This window comes from Copadichromis virginalis, linkage group LG3 (assembly GCF_057382275.1).
Source record: "Copadichromis virginalis isolate Kocher_CV1m ecotype Utaka linkage group LG3, C_Virginalis_male_GT1.1, whole genome shotgun sequence".
Classification (NCBI taxonomy): domain Eukaryota; kingdom Metazoa; phylum Chordata; class Actinopteri; order Cichliformes; family Cichlidae; genus Copadichromis; species Copadichromis virginalis.
This window is the reverse complement of record NC_140620.1, coordinates 62,081,969-62,105,021: the sequence shown is the minus strand read 5'-3', so window position 1 is coordinate 62,105,021 and position 23,053 is coordinate 62,081,969. Positions and strand designations below refer to the sequence as shown.

At 40.9% G+C, this 23,053-nt stretch overlaps 1 protein-coding gene across 1 annotated transcript in view; it reads right to left on the bottom strand.

The window, feature by feature from the left end:
* Nucleotides 1–491: 491 nt before the first annotated feature.
* LOC146716484 (protein NLRC3-like) overlaps nucleotides 492–23,053 on the bottom strand; it is a 368,054-nt gene continuing 345,492 nt past the window's right edge. The window contains exon 9 of the mRNA XM_085452525.1: nucleotides 492–2,029. Coding sequence (XP_085308651.1) covers nucleotides 2,020–2,029 — 10 coding nt within the window. The 3' untranslated portion in view covers nucleotides 492–2,019. The remainder of the gene's footprint in view (nucleotides 2,030–23,053) is intronic.

The window sequence follows — 23,053 nt, the reverse complement described above, 5'->3', positions numbered from 1 at the left end:
ACCGTGTTATTGACAGACGAAAGGTAAGTAAGAAATGTCATTTACCTACTAATTTTGAAATAAAAAAAACCCTATTTACTGTTCTATAACATTTTTCTATACTTGTGCAGAATGCTGCACACCTGCTCTGTTCAGTAGTTGCAAGCTCGTTGTTTTCTGGGCAGTTCAGATGCCTCAACTGGTATGTTGAAAGCTCAGAAGTGGTCCAAACAGTTGACTCCTTTCTGTTGCTGAGGAAAGAGTTCGGTTCCTTTAAAGAAGACTATATTTGAAAACACCCTGAGACGCATGGTACCTAAGTAAATCCAAATTACTCTGCACTTCCAATCCCACAGATGAAGTTCCCAGTTGAAGACGTGGCTGTGCCCTGTGAACTTTGGTACACACTGGATTCTTGTGGTATGTGTTCATTTTGTTATTAATTTGCATAATTTGTTGTGAAGCAGTTTCTTGCACAAAGTGTTATTTTTAAATAAGTTTTCAGTGGCACAAACAATTGTAATTTTTAATTTAACTTTTTCTTTAGATTGTCAACATTTCTGCACAGAAAATACTGCTCATAGACCCCATGGGAATGAAGGTGTTTATGACAGGAAAATTCTGCGCAACTGGAGGTATGTATGATACTGAGGTGTTATTCTTAGATTAAAAAAAAAAAAATCTTGTTTCATTACAAACACTTTTGTTCAACTAGGAATTTTCTGAGGATGAGAGGGCATGAAGACACCATGGAGTGGCAGTTACAGACTATGCAACACAACAAGCGACAGGATTCCAGCAGTTGTGGAGTTTTACTGTTAAAGGTAACCCGTATTCAAATGATTCAGTTTCTTGTTAGCTAGAATTAAGACTTTAAGTGAATTTAAGTGAAGTGAAAGTTATTTCGGTCAACAACAACAAAGATGATCATTTTACATAGAAGTACTTAATCATACAGTAACTGAAAAAGGAATAGGCTGAAGCCTTGTGGCTTATAATTATCCTATCCTTTACCTAATTAAGACTTTACATTCTAATTATGATCAATCTCACAGTTTGCAGAACACTACCTTGATTTTGGAGAGGTCAGTGAGGTGTCAACCACTACAGAGCCAGTTGTGCTGGAGCGAATGCAGATAGCTTGCACCCTACTTGAAAATCGAGGTAAGTCCAGTAAAGTCCTTATCACGTTAGTGCGTACTTCCAATTTAAATAGTGCTTTTCAAACAGCACAGTACAAATAGTGCTCTTCAAACACTTTCAGATAAGACCCTTCTCAAAGTCTAATTTAGACTAATTTTCCAGGAAGTATATTTGGAAAAAATGTACTATTATTTTTTAATTATTCAATAAATAATGTTTGATTAAAACCTAACTATGATTGTGTTTCAGGGAACGCTGAGGACTACTGCATTGTTTGCTCCATGTTAGATGCTAACGCTGACCGCAGCATGATTGAAATGGTAAAACAAAACAAAACAAAACAAAAGAAACACATAAGTCTTAGTATCATTACTTGCCAATCATAATTAAAATGTTGAGTAATAGTATTCACCAAACAGAATATGAGCCATTTATTTTTCCTTTCCAGGTGCAGTATGAATCTTGCCAAAGATGGGCACATTTTGCATGTGAAAAATATAAAGAGAGCAACCAAGAATATAAATGCCAAAAATGTAGCCAGAGTCAGACAGAGACTGTGCAGAGACTGTAGAAGGACAGAGCAGCAGCAGAGCAGTCCAGATACACTGATGATCCTCTGTCAGATCCAGAGGGACACACAGGGATGATGCTGGACTCTACATTGTGTCTGACAGTGGAGCTGTTCTCAGAGCAGTTCACTCTGCAGCACTGACAGTCATCTGCACTGCTTCTCATTCCTCTGTCAGTCACTGCTGGATGAAGCTCTCCTCTCCACCTCCCAGTAACATGGCCCAGTCAGAGCGTCTCTACACACAAGCTGCTGCTGCTTCAACCTCTCTGGATCATCAGGACACAGCTCCTCCTCTCTCAGCACACACACCGTCCTGTTTACCATCATCACCACCACCTGCAGAGAGAAGAAGGAAGAGCAGAGGAGATAAACGAGTGTTTCCAGAGACTCTTCATCAGCTGTCAGTCAGTGATGCAGCACATCCAGTATAAAGAGCAGCAGGGACTTCAGTGCTGGGACTGTACTAGGACTCATTGTTGCTTCACTTTTTCTAATCTTTGGATTTTTATTGAAGTTGATGAAAATGTTTTTCCCTCCTAGTTTGAGTTTGGACTTTCATTCATTAGAAGAACCTTGGTGTGTCCACTCTGAGCTCTGTAGGAACCCCAACAACAAGCCCAACAATCCAGATGGACGGTTCCAGCTGTTAACTGGAGGAATTCCATCCAAACATCTGCTCTCACTAAATTCTTCCTCACCTACAGACTGTGTTCTTCACTGCTTTAAACTTGGAAACGAATGCAGTCATTGGTCTGCGTGCTGCTTTGTTCAGAGAGCTGATTGGCTGTTGACAGTGTTTGATCAGAGCGTGTCAGCCGTTACCATGGTGACCATAAAGGTCAGAAACAGGAAGTGTTTGTGTCCAATCCTGAAGCCTGTCACCATTCTCCTCTCACAGCTTCACTGAGAAGCTGCAGCTTTACAGGAAACACTGGATCTTTGTTTCATACTGACTGTGTTTAGTACAATACTGCTGACAGCACCACCCACTCACTCCATCACTCTACTTACTCCAGAGTCTCCAGTCTGTAGTCTGGACTCTGCTGAAGATCAGACAGCTGCTTCACATCTGGATCCTTCAGGTTGTTTCCCCACAGGTCCAGCTCTCTCAGATGGGAGGGGTTGGACTTCAGTGCTGCTGCCAGATAATCACAGCTGATCTCTGACAAACCACAGCGCCTCAATCTGTATAAAGAATGAAAGATGTAAGTTTATTAGACAAAGTGTGAGCTTGAAATCATTCAGCGTTTCATCATCTGTTCAGAGCTGAAGAAGGTTCAGAATGTAGAAGTTTAGAAAATGGAAACTCCAAACAGCTGACAGAGTTCATACGCCTTTGTCAGGGTCAAATTCAAGCAAGACCATGTGAAAATTAAAACACATCATCCTAGGTGAACTTAAACACCTTTGTTCCCCTTTTGTTAAGACATAGAAAAGTACACCACACAAAAATACTGCAAAAGGAAACGGTCGCCTTATATACATAGTGTATAAACTCAAAATGCACATTTCACTTCAAATTAAGATTAAGGCTTTGAACAGATCACATAGTTCAGTTCAACATATAAGACTTTAAGAATGCACAAGCATCTACTTAAAATCTATTTAATTTATCATCCATGATATTATTTTGTACAATTCCAATGTATTTTGTTCATCTCCCTTAAATAAACAGGCAGTCTTAAAGTATGAAATATTCATATACAAACACATATAAATGTGTGTACTGTCTCAGTGGCTGATAGGACCCCACAGGCCTCAGTGTGAGCTTGAAGACATTTATAATGTTTAAGTAGTTTAATGTGCAGGTGCTGACGATAAACACATTTTGAATGAAAGCCGGGGAACTTTGGTAGCACAGAAACAAGTGGCTATTCTTTGTGACTATATGGATCACTCACAATACCATTATTTCACACAAAGGCACCAAATTAATACTCAAAAAAGCTGCAGCAATACACACAAATATAAACAGTACTTGGTGACAACTTTGCTTTTAGCCTTTAACCCTTCTTGACTACTTTTGATGTGGCCTCTATATTTTACCTTTAAAAACAGTTTATCTTGCCAATCTGTTATTTTCTCATTTTGACCAACTGTATCAGCACAATTTATCTAAATTCAGACAAAATTTAAAATACAAGTAGAAAGTGATATTTTGACTGTAAAAACCACACACATGTTTAACGAATCATCTTCATAACTTGAAATGCAAATAGAGATTGTACATTTTTAAAAATACGCACACGTTTTGCAAACAACAAAGTTATATGGTACTATTTACCAAAAAATGCAGCCAAGGCTCAGACGTTTTTCATATAATCATTTCAAACTATTTACAGAACAATCAGGTGTCAAACAATAGTTTGTGTCACTCTAACACATATGAGAACAGCACAGGGATAAACCTGCAGGTCTGACAGCAGGTGTGTCACTCAGCGTTTACACTGCAATCTGCCTTTGTTGGCTTTAAGGCAGCAACTGTGACGATCACTAGTAGAACTGACACACAAAACAAAACAACAGCTACACACTAAATACACAAGACAACAAACTAACTTGAGACCAAACACGGTAAACGTCACAAATCTCTCACGTATCAAAACTCTCTCTCTCTTTCGCTCACTCGCTCTCTCTTGCCGGTCACTCCTAAAACTTCCCCCTTTTGCTAAACAACCAAATGTCATGTTTCCATATCATTTTTGATTGGTCGACATGGTACATTTTCCCACCTATAGGGCTTTGGAGCGTGATGTCACGGGAGATGGGCCATGCCCCCTTCCGCCATGACAGTAGGCCAACCAAAGGATACCATTTCAGCTATGGATCGTACGTGTTGTGTTGTCGGTTGCAACGTTAGATCACACGATCGTGAAGGCAAGAAGCTGGATAACGGGCTCTCTTTTCATCGTTTTCCATCCTGGAGGCAACGTGAGGGATCCCATGTATCCGATATTACTAAACAAAGACGTCAGGCTTGGATTGCAGCGGTGAGACGAGCGGATATCGAGTTCTCTGCAATCCCCAGCTTTTTGTTGGTTTGCTCACGGCATTTTCTTTCCGGTGAGTTCTAAATGAATTCATATCACTCTTGAAAGGCTTTTAGTGTGATTTTCAATGTGCTGCGGTCATAGATAATGAGATAAAACATGCTAATGTGTGATGCTGCAGAACCACGTCATGTCGACTGAGTAGCTTATGATTTGGCATTATTGCAGGCAAACCAGCATATGAAATGGATGTAACAAATCCAGACTGGGAACCAACACTGCACATGGGGCATGACGACATACCTGTATCAGACTCGGACCGGCACTCAAGGCGTACGCAACGGAAGCGAAAAAGAGCACCCATCGGAGGTAAACAACCCCCCCCCCTCTAAAAACATACTAAATTGCTATCACTGTACACTAATCCGCACATAACTTCCAGATGAATCACACACCTGTCATTGGAATATTGGTGTACATTTACCTTATGTCTAATTTTATCTTACAGGCTTTCGTTATGCAGCTGCAGAGTCTGAAGGTGTGCCCCGTGCAGAAGTGATTGATGAAGATCTGACAGAAGACCAACAGCAAAATCACAATGTCATGGAGGCAGTGGACAGCAGTTGTGTTGGACAAGTGGAGGTTGAGGTACCAGCTGCAAATGTGGATATACTGAAGAAATGTAAACCTTTTAAAATGATGACAGATTACAAACTCTCAGCTGTGTCTGTAATCAAACCTCTGTAACTTTGCTTCCCTTCAGCAGCATCAGCTCATGTTCACATGTTGATTCATGGTTTGCTTCAGTTTTTGATGGACTGCAGAATATTTTGAAGGTTATCTGCTATAAAAAGCCAGAACAGGAAAATCTGCTTCATGTGTTTCTGTTTGATCCTCAGTGACTTTGACACAAAGGCCTCTGCTGTGATGATCACACCTCTGATCAAGTCTCACAGTGTCAGCTTTGTTTTTATACATATGGATATGTGCTGATAAATGATCAGAGTTATAATATTTCCCACTGCCTGCTGTGTGCCGTGACCTTTGACCTGCTAAAGACAGTCAGCTGTGGATTATTCATTGTTGTGTCTGATACTTAGAACTGTGAGGAAGAACACTACACAGTTAATCAGGGTCCCCTCTCTCTGAATCAGGGAAGGTGGGCAGGCCGCGTGTGGGCCGCGGGCCATACGTTGAGTCTCACTGTTTGAAATGTGAACATTGTTCTGCTGCAGTCAATGGACTAAACCAGAGAAGAAGAAAACAGACTTTACCATGAAGATCCTCAGTGTGGATCAGTATAATATCAGCCTGATGTCTGCAGTTTAGTGTCAGCACAACTTTCACATCATATTCATCTCAGCACAACTAAAACATGCTGACTGACCTCAGAGTTTCAAGTCCACATCCTGGACTCTCCAGGAAACCACACAGATGCTTCACTCCTGAATCCTGCAGGTTGTTGTTCCTGCTCAGGTGCAGCTCTCTCAGATGGGAGGGGTTGGACTTCAGTGCTGCTGCCAGATAATCACAGCTGATCTCTGACAAACCACAGCCCCACAATCTGTATAAAGAATGAAAGATGTAAGTTTATTAGACAAAGTGTGAGCTTGAAATCATTCAGTGTTTCATCATCTGTTCAGAGCTGAAGAAGGTTCAGAATGTAGAAGTTTAGAAAATGGAAACTCCAAACAGCTGACAGAGTTCATACGCCTTTGTCAGGGTCAAATTCAAGCAAGACCATGTGAAAATTAAAACACATCATCCTAGGTGAACTTAAACACCTTTGTTCCCCTTTTGTTAAGACATAGAAAAGTACACCACACAGAAATACTGCAAAAGGAAACGGTCGCCTTATATACATAGTGTATAAACTCAAAATGCACATTTCACTTCAAATTAAGATTAAGGCTTTGAACAGATCACATAGTCCAGTTCAACATATAAGACTTTAAGAATGCACAAGCATCTACTTAAAATCTATTTAATTTATCATCCATGATATTATTTTGTACAATTCCAATGTATTTTGTTCATCTCCCTTAAATAAACAGGCAGTCTTAAAGTATGAAATATTCATATACAAACACATATAAATGTGTGTACTGTCTCAGTGGCTGATAGTACCCCACAGGCCTCAGTGTGAGCTTGAAGACATTTATAATGTTTAAGTAGTTTAATGTGCAGGTGCTGACGATAAACACATTTTGAATGAAAGCCGGGGAACTTTGGTAGCACAGAAACAAGTGGCTATTCTTTGTGACTATATGGATCACTCACAATACCATTATTTCACACAAAGGCACCAAATTAATACTCAAAAAAGCTGCAGCAATACACACAAATATAAACAGTACTTGGTGACAACTTTGCTTTTAGCCTTTAACCCTTCTTGACTACTTTTGATGTGGCCTCTATATTTTACCTTTAAAAACAGTTTATCTTGCCAATCTGTTATTTTCTCATTTTGACCAACTGTATCAGCACAATTTATCTAAATTCAGACAAAATTTAAAATACAAGTAGAAAGTGATATTTTGACTGTAAAAACCACACACATGTTTAACGAATCATCTTCATAACTTGAAATGCAAATAGAGATTGTACATTTTTAAAAATACGCACACGTTTTGCAAACAACAAAGTTATATGGTACTATTTACCAAAAAATGCAGCCAAGGCTCAGACGTTTTTCATATAATCATTTCAAACTATTTACAGAACAATCAGGTGTCAAACAATAGTTTGTGTCACTCTAACACATATGAGAACAGCACAGGGATAAACCTGCAGGTCTGACAGCAGGTGTGTCACTCAGCGTTTACACTGCAATCTGCCTTTGTTGGCTTTAAGGCAGCAACTGTGACGATCACTAGTAGAACTGACACACAAAACAAAACAACAGCTACACACTAAATACACAAGACAACAAACTAACTTGAGACCAAACACGGTAAACGTCACAAATCTCTCACGTATCAAAACTCTCTCTCTCTTTCGCTCACTCGCTCTCTCTTGCCGGTCACTCCTAAAACTTCCCCCTTTTGCTAAACAACCAAATGTCATGTTTCCATATCATTTTTGATTGGTCGACATGGTACATTTTCCCACCTATAGGGCTTTGGAGCGTGATGTCACGGGAGATGGGCCATGCCCCCTTCCGCCATGACAGTAGGCCAGCCAAAGGATACCATTTCAGCTATGGATCGTACGTGTTGTGTTGTCGGTTGCAACGTTAGATCACACGATCGTGAAGGCAAGAAGCTGGATAACGGGCTCTCTTTTCATCGTTTTCCATCCTGGAGGCAACGTGAGGGATCCCATGTATCCGATATTACTAAACAAAGACGTCAGGCTTGGATTGCAGCGGTGAGACGAGCGGATATCGAGTTCTCTGCAATCCCCAGCTTTTTGTTGGTTTGCTCACGGCATTTTCTTTCCGGTGAGTTCTAAATTAATTCATATCACTCTTGAAAGGCTTTTAGTGTTATTTTCAACGTGCTGAGGTCATAGATAATGAGATAAAACATGCTAATGTGTGATGCTGCAGAACCACATCATGTCGACTGAGTAGCTTATGATTTGGCATTATTGCAGGCAAACCAGCATATGAAATGGATGTAACAAATCCAGACTGGGCACCAACACTGCACATGGGGCATGACGACATACCTGTATCAGACTCGGACCGGCACTCAAGGCGTACGCAACGGAAGCGAAAAAGAGCACCCATCGGAGGTAAACAACCCCCCCCCCCCCCCCCCCCTCTAAAAACATACTAAATTGCTATCACTGTACACTAATCCGCACATAACTTCCAGATGAATCACACACCTGTCATTGGAATATTGGTGTACATTTACCTTATGTCTAATTTTATCTTACAGGCTTTCGTTATGCAGCTGCAGAGTCTGAAGGTGTGCCCCGTGCAGAAGTGATTGATGAAGATCTGACAGAAGACCAACAGCAAAATCACAATGTCATGGAGGCAGTGGACAGCAGTTGTGTTGGACAAGTGGAGGTTGAGGTACCAGCTGCAAATGTGGATATACTGAAGAAATGTAAACCTTTTAAAATGATGACAGATTACAAACTCTCAGCTGTGTCTGTAATCAAACCTCTGTAACTTTGCTTCCCTTCAGCAGCATCAGCTCATGTTCACATGTTGATTCATGGTTTGCTTCAGTTTTTGATGGACTGCAGAATATTTTGAAGGTTATCTGCTATAAAAAGCCAGAACAGGAAAATCTGCTTCATGTGTTTCTGTTTGATCCTCAGTGACTTTGACACAAAGGCCTCTGCTGTGATGATCACACCTCTGATCAAGTCTCACAGTGTCAGCTTTGTTTTTATACATATGGATATGTGCTGATAAATGATCAGAGTTATAATATTTCCCACTGCCTGCTGTGTGCCGTGACCTTTGACCTGCTAAAGACAGTCAGCTGTGGATTATTCATTGTTGTGTCTGATACTTAGAACTGTGAGGAAGAACACTACACAGTTAATCAGGGTCCCCTCTCTCTGAATCAGGGAAGGTGGGCAGGCCGCGTGTGGGCCGCGGGCCATACGTTGAGTCTCACTGTTTGAAATGTGAACATTGTTCTGCTGCAGTCAATGGACTAAACCAGAGAAGAAGAAAACAGACTTTACCATGAAGATCCTCAGTGTGGATCAGTATAATATCAGCCTGATGTCTGCAGTTTAGTGTCAGCACAACTTTCACATCATATTCATCTCAGCACAACTAAAACATGCTGACTGACCTCAGAGTTTCAAGTCCACATCCTGGACTCTCCAGGAAACCACACAGATGCTTCACTCCTGAATCCTGCAGGTTGTTGTTCCTGCTCAGGTGCAGCTCTCTCAGATGGGAGGGGTTGGACTTCAGTGCTGCTGCCAGATAATCACAGCTGATCTCTGACAAACCACAGCCCCACAATCTGTATAAAGAATGAAAGATGTAAGTTTATTAGACAAAGTGTGAGCTTGAAATCATTCAGTGTTTCATCATCTGTTCAGAGCTGAAGAAGGTTCAGAATGTAGAAGTTTAGAAAATGGAAACTCCAAACAGCTGACAGAGTTCATACGCCTTTGTCAGGGTCAAATTCAAGCAAGACCATGTGAAAATTAAAACACATCATCCTAGGTGAACTTAAACACCTTTGTTCCCCTTTTGTTAAGACATAGAAAAGTACACCACACAGAAATACTGCAAAAGGAAACGGTCGCCTTATATACATAGTGTATAAACTCAAAATGCACATTTCACTTCAAATTAAGATTAAGGCTTTGAACAGATCACATAGTCCAGTTCAACATATAAGACTTTAAGAATGCACAAGCATCTACTTAAAATCTATTTAATTTATCATCCATGATATTATTTTGTACAATTCCAATGTATTTTGTTCATCTCCCTTAAATAAACAGGCAGTCTTAAAGTATGAAATATTCATATACAAACACATATAAATGTGTGTACTGTCTCAGTGGCTGATAGTACCCCACAGGCCTCAGTGTGAGCTTGAAGACATTTATAATGTTTAAGTAGTTTAATGTGCAGGTGCTGACGATAAACACATTTTGAATGAAAGCCGGGGAACTTTGGTAGCACAGAAACAAGTGGCTATTCTTTGTGACTATATGGATCACTCACAATACCATTATTTCACACAAAGGCACCAAATTAATACTCAAAAAAGCTGCAGCAATACACACAAATATAAACAGTACTTGGTGACAACCTTGCTTTTAGCCTTTAACCCTTCTTGACTACTTTTGATGTGGCCTCTATATTTTACCTTTAAAAACAGTTTATCTTGCCAATCTGTTATTTTCTCATTTTGACCAACTGTATCAGCACAATTTATCTAAATTCAGACAAAATTTAAAATACAAGTAGAAAGTGATATTTTGACTGTAAAAACCACACACATGTTTAACGAATCATCTTCATAACTTGAAATGCAAATAGAGATTGTACATTTTTAAAAATACGCACACGTTTTGCAAACAACAAAGTTATATGGTACTATTTACCAAAAAATGCAGCCAAGGCTCAGACGTTTTTCATATAATCATTTCAAACTATTTACAGAACAATCAGGTGTCAAACAATAGTTTGTGTCACTCTAACACATATGAGAACAGCACAGGGATAAACCTGCAGGTCTGACAGCAGGTGTGTCACTCAGCGTTTACACTGCAATCTGCCTTTGTTGGCTTTAAGGCAGCAACTGTGACGATCACTAGTAGAACTGACACACAAAACAAAACAACAGCTACACACTAAATACACAAGACAACAAACTAACTTGAGACCAAACACGGTAAACGTCACAAATCTCTCACGTATCAAAACTCTCTCTCTCTTTCGCTCACTCGCTCTCTCTTGCCGGTCACTCCTAAAACTTCCCCCTTTTGCTAAACAACCAAATGTCATGTTTCCATATCATTTTTGATTGGTCGACATGGTACATTTTCCCACCTATAGGGCTTTGGAGCGTGATGTCACGGGAGATGGGCCATGCCCCCTTCCGCCATGACAGTAGACCAGCCAAAGGATACCATTTCAGCTATGGATCGTACGTGTTGTGTTGTCGGTTGCAACGTTAGATCACACGATCGTGAAGGCAAGAAGCTGGATAACGGGCTCTCTTTTCATCGTTTTCCATCCTGGAGGCAACGTGAGGGATCCCATGTATCCGATATTACTAAACAAAGACGTCAGGCTTGGATTGCAGCGGTGAGACGAGCGGATATCGAGTTCTCTGCAATCCCCAGCTTTTTGTTGGTTTGCTCACGGCATTTTCTTTCCGGTGAGTTCTAAATTAATTCATATCACTCTTGAAAGGCTTTTAGTGTGATTTTCAACGTGCTGCGGTCATAGATAATGAGATAAAACATGCTAATGTGTGATGCTGCAGAACCACGTCATGTCGACTGAGTAGCTTATGATTTGGCATTATTGCAGGCAAACCAGCATATGAAATGGATGTAATAAATCCAGACTGGGCACCAACACTGCACATGGGGCATGACGACATACCTGTATCAGACTCGGACCGGCACTCAAGGCGTACGCAACGGAAGCGAAAAAGAGCACCCATCGGAGGTAAACACCCCCCCCCCCTCTAAAAACATACTAAATTGCTATCACTGTACACTAATCCGCACATAACTTCCAGATGAATCACACACCTGTCATTGGAATATTGGTGTACATTTACCTTATGTCTAATTTTATCTTACAGGCTTTCGTTATGCAGCTGCAGAGTCTGAAGGTGTGCCCCGTGCAGAAGTGATTGATGAAGATCTGACAGAAGACCAACAGCAAAATCACAATGTCATGGAGGCAGTGGACAGCAGTTGTGTTGGACAAGTGGAGGTTGAGGTAGCAGCTGCAAATGTGGATATACTGAAGAAATGTAAACCTTTTAAAATGATGACAGATTACAAACTCTCAGCTGTGTCTGTAATCAAACCTCTGTAACTTTGCTTCCCTTCAGCAGCATCAGCTCATGTTCACATGTTGATTCATGGTTTGCTTCAGTTTTTGATGGACTGCAGAATATTTTGAAGGTTATCTGCTATAAAAAGCCAGAACAGGAAAATCTGCTTCATGTGTTTCTGTTTGATCCTCAGTGACTTTGACACAAAGGCCTCTGCTGTGATGATCACACCTCTGATCAAGTCTCACAGTGTCAGCTTTGTTTTTATACATATGGATATGTGCTGATAAATGATCAGAGTTATAATATTTCCCACTGTCTGCTGTGTGCCGTGACCTTTGACCTGCTAAAGACAGTCAGCTGTGGATTATTCATTGTTGTGTCTGATACTTAGAACTGTGAGGAAGAACACTACACAGTTAATCAGGGTCCCCTCTCTCTGAATCAGGGAAGGTGGGCAGGCCGCGTGTGGGCCGCGGGCCATACGTTGAGTCTCACTGTTTGAAATGTGAACATTGTTCTGCTGCAGTCAATGGACTAAACCAGAGAAGAAGAAAACAGACTTTACCATGAAGATCCTCAGTGTGGATCAGTATAATATCAGCCTGATGTCTGCAGTTTAGTGTCAGCACAACTTTCACATCATATTCATCTCAGCACAACTAAAACATGCTGACTGACCTCAGAGTTTCAAGTCCACATCCTGGACTCTCCAGGAAACCACACAGATGCTTCACTCCTGAATCCTGCAGCTTGTTGTTCCTGCTCAGGTCCAGCTGTCTCAGATGGGAGGGGTTGGACTTCAGTGCTGCTGCCAGATAATCACAGCTGATCTCTGACAAACCACAGCCCCACAATCTGTATAAAGAATGAAAGATGTAAGTTTATTAGACAAAGTGTGAGCTTGAAATCATTCAGTGTTTCATCATCTGTTCAGAGCTGAAGAAGGTTCAGAATGTAGAAGTTTAGAAAATGGAAACTCCAAACAGCTGACAGAGTTCATACGCCTTTGTCAGGGTCAAATTCAAGCAAGACCATGTGAAAATTAAAACACATCATCCTAGGTGAACTTAAACACCTTTGTTCCCCTTTTGTTAAGACATAGAAAAGTACACCACACAAAAATACTGCAAAAGGAAACGGTCGCCTTATATACATAGTGTATAAACTCAAAATGCACATTTCACTTCAAATTAAGATTAAGGCTTTGAACAGATCACATAGTTCAGTTCAACATATAAGACTTTAAGAATGCACAAGCATCTACTTAAAATCTATTTAATTTATCATCCATGATATTATTTTGTACAATTCCAATGTATTTTGTTCATCTCCCTTAAATAAACAGGCAGTCTTAAAGTATGAAATATTCATATACAAACACATATAAATGTGTGTACTGTCTCAGTGGCTGATAGTACCCCACAGGCCTCAGTGTGAGCTTGAAGACATTTATAATGTTTAAGTAGTTTAATGTGCAGGTGCTGACGATAAACACATTTTGAATGAAAGCCGGGGAACTTTGGTAGCACAGAAACAAGTGGCTATTCTTTGTGACTATATGGATCACTCACAATACCATTATTTCACACAAAGGCACCAAATTAATACTCAAAAAAGCTGCAGCAATACACACAAATATAAACAGTACTTGGTGACAACTTTGCTTTTAGCCTTTAACCCTTCTTGACTACTTTTGATGTGGCCTCTATATTTTACCTTTAAAAACAGTTTATCTTGCCAATCTGTTATTTTCTCATTTTGATCAACTGTATCAGCACAATTTATCTAAATTCAGACAAAATTTAAAATACACGTAGAAAGTGATATTTTGACTGTAAAAACCACACACATGTTTAACGAATCATCTTCATAACTTGAAATGCAAATAGAGATTGTACATTTTTAAAAATACGCACACGTTTTGCAAACAACAAAGTTATATGGTACTATTTACCAAAAAATGCAGCCAAGGCTCAGACGTTTTTCATATAATCATTTCAAACTATTTACAGAACAATCAGGTGTCAAACAATAGTTTGTGTCACTCTAACACATATGAGAACAGCACAGGGATAAACCTGCAGGTCTGACAGCAGGTGTGTCACTCAGCGTTTACACTGCAATCTGCCTTTGTTGGCTTTAAGGCAGCAACTGTGACGATCACTAGTAGAACTGACACACAAAACAAAACAACAGCTACACACTAAATACACAAGACAACAAACTAACTTGAGACCAAACACGGTAAACGTCACAAATCTCTCACGTATCAAAACTCTCTCTCTCTTTCGCTCACTCGCTCTCTCTTGCCGGTCACTCCTAAAACTTCCCCCTTTTGCTAAACAACCAAATGTCATGTTTCCATATCATTTTTGATTGGTCGACATGGTACATTTTCCCACCTATAGGGCTTTGGAGCGTGATGTCACGGGAGATGGGCCATGCCCCCTTCCGCCATGACAGTAGGCCAGCCAAAGGATACCATTTCAGCTATGGATCGTACGTGTTGTGTTGTCGGTTGCAACGTTAGATCACACGATCGTGAAGGCAAGAAGCTGGATAACGGGCTCTCTTTTCATCGTTTTCCATCCTGGAGGCAACGTGAGGGATCCCATGTATCTGATATTACTAAACAAAGACGTCAGGCTTGGATTGCAGCGGTGAGACGAGCGGATATCGAGTTCTCTGCAATCCCCAGCTTTTTGTTGGTTTGCTCACGGCATTTTCTTTCCGGTGAGTTCTAAATTAATTCATATCACTCTTGAAAGGCTTTTAGTGTTATTTTCAACGTGCTGAGGTCATAGATAATGAGATAAAACATGCTAATGTGTGATGCTGCAGAACCACATCATGTCGACTGAGTAGCTTATGATTTGGCATTATTGCAGGCAAACCAGCATATGAAATGGATGTAACAAATCCAGACTGGGCACCAACACTGCACATGGGGCATGACGACATACCTGTATCAGACTCGGACCGGCACTCAAGGCGTACGCAACGGAAGCGAAAAAGAGCACCCATCGGAGGTAAACAACCCCCCCCCCTCTAAAAACATACTAAATTGCTATCACTGTACACTAATCCGCACATAACTTCCAGATGAATCACACACCTGTCATTGGAATATTGGTGTACATTTACCTTATGTCTAATTTTATCTTACAGGCTTTCGTTATGCAGCTGCAGAGTCTGAAGGTGTGCCCCGTGCAGAAGTGATTGATGAAGATCTGACAGAAGACCAACAGCAAAATCACAATGTCATGGAGGCAGTGGACAGCAGTTGTGTTGGACAAGTGGAGGTTGAGGTAGCAGCTGCAAATGTGGATATACTGAAGAAATGTAAACCTTTTAAAATGATGACAGATTACAAACTCTCAGCTGTGTCTGTAATCAAACCTCTGTAACTTTGCTTCACTTCAGCAGCATCAGCTCATGTTCACATGTTGATTCATGGTTTGCTTCAGTTTTTGATGGACTGCAGAATATTTTGAAGGTTATCTGCTATAAAAAGCCAGAACAGGAAAATCTGCTTCATGTGTTTCTGTTTGATCCTCAGTGACTTTGACACAAAGGCCTCTGCTGTGATGATCACACCTCTGATCAAGTCTCACAGTGTCAGCTTTGTTTTTATACATATGGATATGTGCTGATAAATGATCAGAGTTATAATATTTCCCACTGTCTGCTGTGTGCCGTGACCTTTGACCTGCTAAAGACAGTCAGCTGTGGATTATTCATTGTTGTGTCTGATACTTAGAACTGTGAGGAAGAACACTACACAGTTAATCAGGGTCCCCTCTCTCTGAATCAGGGAAGGTGGGCAGGCCGCGTGTGGGCCGCGGGCCATACGTTGAGTCTCACTGTTTGAAATGTGAACATTGTTCTGCTGCAGTCAATGGACTAAACCAGAGAAGAAGAAAACAGACTTTACCATGAAGATCCTCAGTGTGGATCAGTATAATATCAGCCTGATGTCTGCAGTTTAGTGTCAGCACAACTTTCACATCATATTCATCTCAGCACAACTAAAACATGCTGACTGACCCCAGAGTTTCAAGTCCACATCCTGGACTCTCCAGGAAACCACACAGATGCTTCACTCCTGAATCCTGCAGCTCGTAGTTGCAGCTCAGGTCCAGCTGTCTCAGATGGGAGGGGTTGGACTTCAGTGCTGCTGCCAGATAATCACAGCTGATCTCTGACAAACCACAGTCCATCAATCTGTATAAAGAATGAAAGATGTAAGTTTATTAGACAAAGTGTGAGCTTGAAATCATTCAGTGTTTCATCATCTGTTCAGAGCTGAAGAAGGTTCAGAATGTAGAAGTTTAGAAAATGGAAACTCCAAACAGCTGACAGAGTTCATACGCCTTTGTCAGGGTCAAATTCAAGCAAGACCATGTGAAAATTAAAACACATCATCCTAGGTGAACTTAAACACCTTTGTTCCCCTTTTGTTAAGACATAGAAAAGTACACCACACAGAAATACTGCAAAAGGAAACGGTCGCCTTATATACATAGTGTATAAACTCAAAATGCACATTTCACTTCAAATTAAGATTAAGGCTTTGAACAGATCACATAGTTCAGTTCAACATATAAGACTTTAAGAATGCACAAGCATCTACTTAAAATCTATTTAATTTATCATCCATGATATTATTTTGTACAATTCCAATGTATTTTGTTCATCTCCCTTAAATAAACAGGCAGTCTTAAAGTATGAAATATTCATATACAAACACATATAAATGTGTGTACTGTCTCAGTGGCTGATAGTACCCCACAGGCCTCAGTGTGAGCTTGAAGACATTTATAATGTTTAAGTAGTTTAATGTGCAGGTGCTGACGATAAACACATTTTGAATGAAAGCCGGGGAACTTTGGTAGCACAGAAACAAGTGGCTATTCTTTGTGACTATATGGATCACTCACAATACCATTATTTCACACAAAGGCACCAAATTAATACTCAAAAAAGCTGCAGCAATACACACAAATATAAACAGTACTTGGTGACAACTTTGCTTTTAGCCTTTAACCCTTCTTGACTACTTTTGATGTGGCCTCTATATTTTACCTTTAAAAACAGTTTATCTTGCCAATCTGTTATTTTCTCATTTTGACCAACTGTATCAGCACAATTTATCTAAATTCAGACAAAATTTAAAATACAAGTAGAAAGTGATATTTTGACTGTAAAAACCACACACATGTTTAACGAATCATCTTCATAACTTGAAATGCAAATAGAGATTGTACATTTTTAAAAATACGCACACGTTTTGCAAACAACAAAGTTATATGGTACTATTTACCAAAAAATGCAGCCAAGGCTCAGACGTTTTTCATATAATCATTTCAAACTATTTACAGAACAATCAGGTGTCAAACAATAGTTTGTGTCACTCTAACACATATGAGAACAGCACAGGGATAAACCTGCAGGTCTGACAGCAGGTGTGTCACTCAGCGTTTACACTGCAATCTGCCTTTGTTGGCTTTAAGGCAGCAACTGTGACGATCACTAGTAGAACTGACACACAAAACAAAACAACAGCTACACACTAAATACACAAGACAACAAACTAACTTGAGACCAAACACGGTAAACGTCACAAATCTCTCACGTATCAAAACTCTCTCTCTCTTTCGCTCACTCGCTCTCTCTTGCCAGTCACTCCTAAAACTTCCCCCTTTTGCTAAACAACCAAATGTCATGTTTCCATATCATTTTTGATTGGTCGACATGGTACATTTTCCCGACTATAGGGCTTTGGAGCGTGATGTCACGGGAGATGGGCCATGCCCCCTTCCGCCATGACAGTAGGCCAGCCAAAGGATACCATTTCAGCTATGGATCGTACGTGTTGTGTTGTCGGTTGCAACGTTAGATCACACGATCGTGAAGGCAAGAAGCTGGATAACGGGCTCTCTTTTCATCGTTTTCCATCCTGGAGGCAACGTGAGGGATCCCATGTATCCGATATTACTAAACAAAGACGTCAGGCTTGGATTGCAGCGGTGAGACGAGCGGATATCGAGTTCTCTGCAATCCCCAGCTTTTTGTTGGTTTGCTCACGGCATTTTCTTTCCGGTGAGTTCTAAATTAATTCATATCACTCTTGAAAGGCTTTTAGTGTTATTTTCAACGTGCTGAGGTCATAGATAATGAGATAAAACATGCTAATGTGTGATGCTGCAGAACCACATCATGTCGACTGAGTAGCTTATGATTTGGCATTATTGCAGGCAAACCAGCATATGAAATGGATGTAACAAATCCAGACTGGGCACCAACACTGCACATGGGGCATGACGACATACCTGTATCAGACTCGGACCGGCACTCAAGGCGTACGCAACGGAAGCGAAAAAGAGCACCCATCGGAGTTAAACACCCCCCCCCCCCCCTCTCTAAAAACATACTAAATTGCTATCACTGTACACTAATCCGCACATAACCTCCAGATGAATCACACACCTGTCATTGGAATATTGGTGTACATTTACCTTATGTCTAATTTTATCTTACAGGCTTTCGTTATGCAGCTGCAGAGTCTGAAGGTGTGCCCCGTGCAGAAGTGATTGATGAAGATCTGACAGAAGACCAACAGCAAAATCACAATGTCATGGAGGCAGTGGACAGCAGTTGTGTTGGACAAGTGGAGGTTGAGGTAGCAGCTGCAAATGTGGATATACTGAAGAAATGTAAACCTTTTAAAATGATGACAGATTACAAACTCTCAGCTGTGTCTGTAATCAAACCTCTGTAACTTTGCTTCACTTCAGCAGCATCAGCTCATGTTCACATGTTGATTCATGGTTTGCTTCAGTTTTTGATGGACTGCAGAATATTTTGAAGGTTATCTGCTATAAAAAGCCAGAACAGGAAAATCTGCTTCATGTGTTTCTGTTTGATCCTCAGTGACTTTGACACAAAGGCCTCTGCTGTGATGATCACACCTCTGATCAAGTCTCACAGTGTCAGCTTTGTTTTTATACATATGGATATGTGCTGATAAATGATCAGAGTTATAATATTTCCCACTGTCTGCTGTGTGCCGTGACCTTTGACCTGCTAAAGACAGTCAGCTGTGGATTATTCATTGTTGTGTCTGATACTTAGAACTGTGAGGAAGAACACTACACAGTTAATCAGGGTCCCCTCTCTCTGAATCAGGAAAGGTGGGCAGGCCGCGTGTGGGCCGCGGGCCATACGTTGAGTCTCACTGTTTGAAATGTGAACATTGTTCTGCTGCAGTCAATGGACTAAACCAGAGAAGAAGAAAACAGACTTTACCATGAAGATCCTCAGTGTGGATCAGTATAATATCAGCCTGATGTCTGCAGTTTAGTGTCAGCACAACTTTCACATCATATTCATCTCAGCACAACTAAAACATGCTGACTGACCCCAGAGTTTCAAGTCCACATCCTGGACTCTCCAGGAAACCACACAGATGCTTCACTCCTGAATCCTGCAGGTTGTCGTTGTATCTCAGGTCCAGCTGTCTCAGATGGGAGGGGTTGGACTTCAGTGCTGCTGCCAGATAATCACAGCTGATCTCTGACAAACCACAGCCCCACAATCTGTATAAAGAATGAAAGATGTAAGTTTATTAGACAAAGTGTGAGCTTGAAATCATTCAGTGTTTCATCATCTGTTCAGAGCTGAAGAAGGTTCAGAATGTAGAAGTTTAGAAAATGGAAACTCCAAACAGCTGAAGCCAACAGGAAGCAGCTTCAAACAAACACAACAAGAGAAAAAACTCTGAATGTTTCACATTAAAGTCGTACATTTATCATAAAAACAGGACAAAGACTTGAAAAAGTCGTGTTTTTCCTTCCAGGAACCACAAGGCTTCACTTTTAAAGGTGAAGTGTGAAAGAAATGGACATATTTGAAGTCCAACACCTTTTTCCAGTCACATTATTAAAGCAGACAAACTACAAGCTCATTTTCATTCCAACAAGTCATCTTCTGACCTGGACTAACAACACTGGTCTCTATGTGCAGCTGGCTGTGAGACCAGTGCTCAGGGAGCGTCTACAAAGTGCAACACTGAAAGAACATCACACACTAGCTGTGTCCCAAAACGTCGGCTGCATCCTTCGGAGGACCCGGTATTCGCGGCCTACGTGGGCCGGGTCCTTCAAAGATCGAAAAGGCTGGAAGTGCGAGGCTGTGAAATGGGACGGTCTAGCCTTCAGATTTGCGTCACCGCTGTCTTTGTGGAGTTTAATAAACTCGGCCGTCTGCTCCTTGCTATCTAAAATATAACAGGACACTGGCGTAAATTCTCGACCGTCTCACACTTCTGTTTAATCAGTTTCCTGTTTAACGTTTATTCAGCTGTGTGAAAATCCCGGAGGAACTTTGATCTCAGCCAAACCGATTTACTCCGGAACAAATAAAACACAGAAAAAAGGCAAACAATTACATTTTTAAGTTATCCGAGTGACTTATATATCATGTTTAACCTGAGTAGTGAAAGAGCGGGGTCTGAAAACGATGAAGCCGGGCGTCCGCTGCTCTCGCCGGCTGGAGTGACCATTGAACCCCCCGGCTTGCTAGCGAGCGGGTGGGGAACAGACGTCTCCGAAAACATCTGCACACTTTTGCAAATATGCGATGTCTTGATAAACCAAGCAGATATTTGAAGTTTACACAGCTACTTTCTCGCCTGAAAATATGTTAAAAGTTTATTTTGTGACCCAGAAAGATTAATAAGAGTAATTTGAAAACTTAGTAGCTGCCGCCATTGTTGGCAGCTGAAATTTGGCTGGGCCGCGCTATGAATTCTGGGATATGGTGGGCCACGAAGGACACACCCGACGAATCCTTCAAATTCGGGGAAATGAAGGACGCATTTGTCGGGCACATTTGAAGGAGTCGACAAATACGGACAGCCTTCATCGCCTGGCTGTGACGTAATCGGCCTTCAAATGCAGCCTCTGGAGGATGCAGCCGACGTTTTGGGACACAGCTACTAATTTGCTTCCATCATCCAACCTGAAGAGGAAACAGGGACGGCTCCCCTTCAAAGTAAAAGCTGCTCCTTTTGGACACAGTATCAAAGAAAGTCTACAGTATAACATAGAAAAGACAGAACAAAGTTTTGGTTGTTTTTAAATTGTGCAGAAATGAAACTACACTAAGCTCAATTATGTGACAGACATTTCATCCCATGTCAGTTTGGCCTCATCCTGGGCCGGATTATCCAGCACACACTCTGACCACAGGCCCAGGGGCCACGCACAGCTGGGCTCCATCCAAGAGACAGCAAACAAACCAACACAATAATAAAAAAGCACCATGTGATCTTCTTACATCTTCAAGACAAACATAGTAAAAACATGAGCACATTTGTTTCCTGATAAAATGATGTGACAGGTAGAACAGAGTAAAGTGGTGGTGTTACAGCCTTTCTCCCCTCTGCTGCCGAGGCTGTTAGTCTCTCCCAAACTCAGCTACAGGACTTCCAAATGAATGAAAGCAGCAGAAGTGGCTTTACAAATGAAAGAGGAAGAGGAGAAGAAGAGGAGAGGGAGGCCACCCTGACCATCACTCCAGCTGAAAACATCACACTTCCATTAAAGTTGGTGAGGAAATGTTGAGCAGGATGAGCTGCTGGCTAATCTGGAGGCTGTAGCAGCAGCTCACAGTCACAGTGGATTTCCACTCATGAAAAAGCTCTGGCTGCTTCATTTCTCATCTCATATCAGAGACTTTAATGCTTCACTGAAGCTGTACTGTGATGCTTCCATATTCCAGTGAGGCCTCCATAATGATTTCAGCTGTTCTGTACACACACTGTGTGCCCTGTATGGCTCAAAGTCTCTGCAGCCTGTTTTTATCTGCTATCATCAGATCTTCATCATCCTCATTCACATCCCTCACACACTCTACAGCCTCATCAGCACTGACTTCATCTTCACTGACTGATGGAGCACAACATGAAGCTGTGGAGGCTGAAACACTGTCCTGTCAAACATCTCCCCGTCACCACTCCACTTCTGTCAGCCTTTAAATGAACCCTGCTCAAGTCTGTCACTTCTGTTTGGAGCCAAAAGAGGTTAAAGATTACGCCACTACATTCTTGTCTAGAAAATATTAAAGTGTATTTGGTGACACACAAAAAAGGGTAAAAGTATAGTTTGGGTCCACACCTGTCCAAACCCTGGTGTGTAGGCCTACTTAGTATTGAGAAAAGCCCACTAAAAGAACGCCCACCAGACCAAAGCAATGGTGTTGACTTGATCAGCATTAACCCCGCCCCCTGACTTTGATGGGTGAAGCTGACAAATAAAATGTATTTATGAACAGCGATGCAGGGCCAGGAGTAGCAACGTGAATTAAATAAATACATCATTAAATAATTCATTAAATGTGTCAGTAAAATAATTAAAATAGAAAACAAACCAACAAAATATGTAATTAACTAATTTGAATTGTACATAAATACTTAATGAATTATTTTAAATGAAATTAACCGATAATTCATTGTGATTTTGTTTTGTGTTTTGATGAGCTAATAATCAGCTCTCTTTTTCTCATTGTTGTTCTAAGCCGCTTATCCAAAGGTAAGGCACTACCTGTTGAATTATTTCCAAAGTGTGCCAAATTGGACATTACAAATTAAAGTCTACTCACTGAAATTACTGGGGAATGTCTGCTTTGATTTTGATGAGAATCTCATGACAGTACTGAGGATTTAATGCAGTTGGACTGCTAAAAATGATTGAATGCGGTTGGACCGCTAAAGGATTTAATACGGTTGGACCGTGGAAAGCAGTTGGACTGCTGAGTGATTTTAGTATATTAGGGAATTTGGTTATTGTTTGGGGTGGAGCCCGTATTGGTTATAAGGTTGGACCTGCTTCAGTCTTACACTTTTTTGGCTG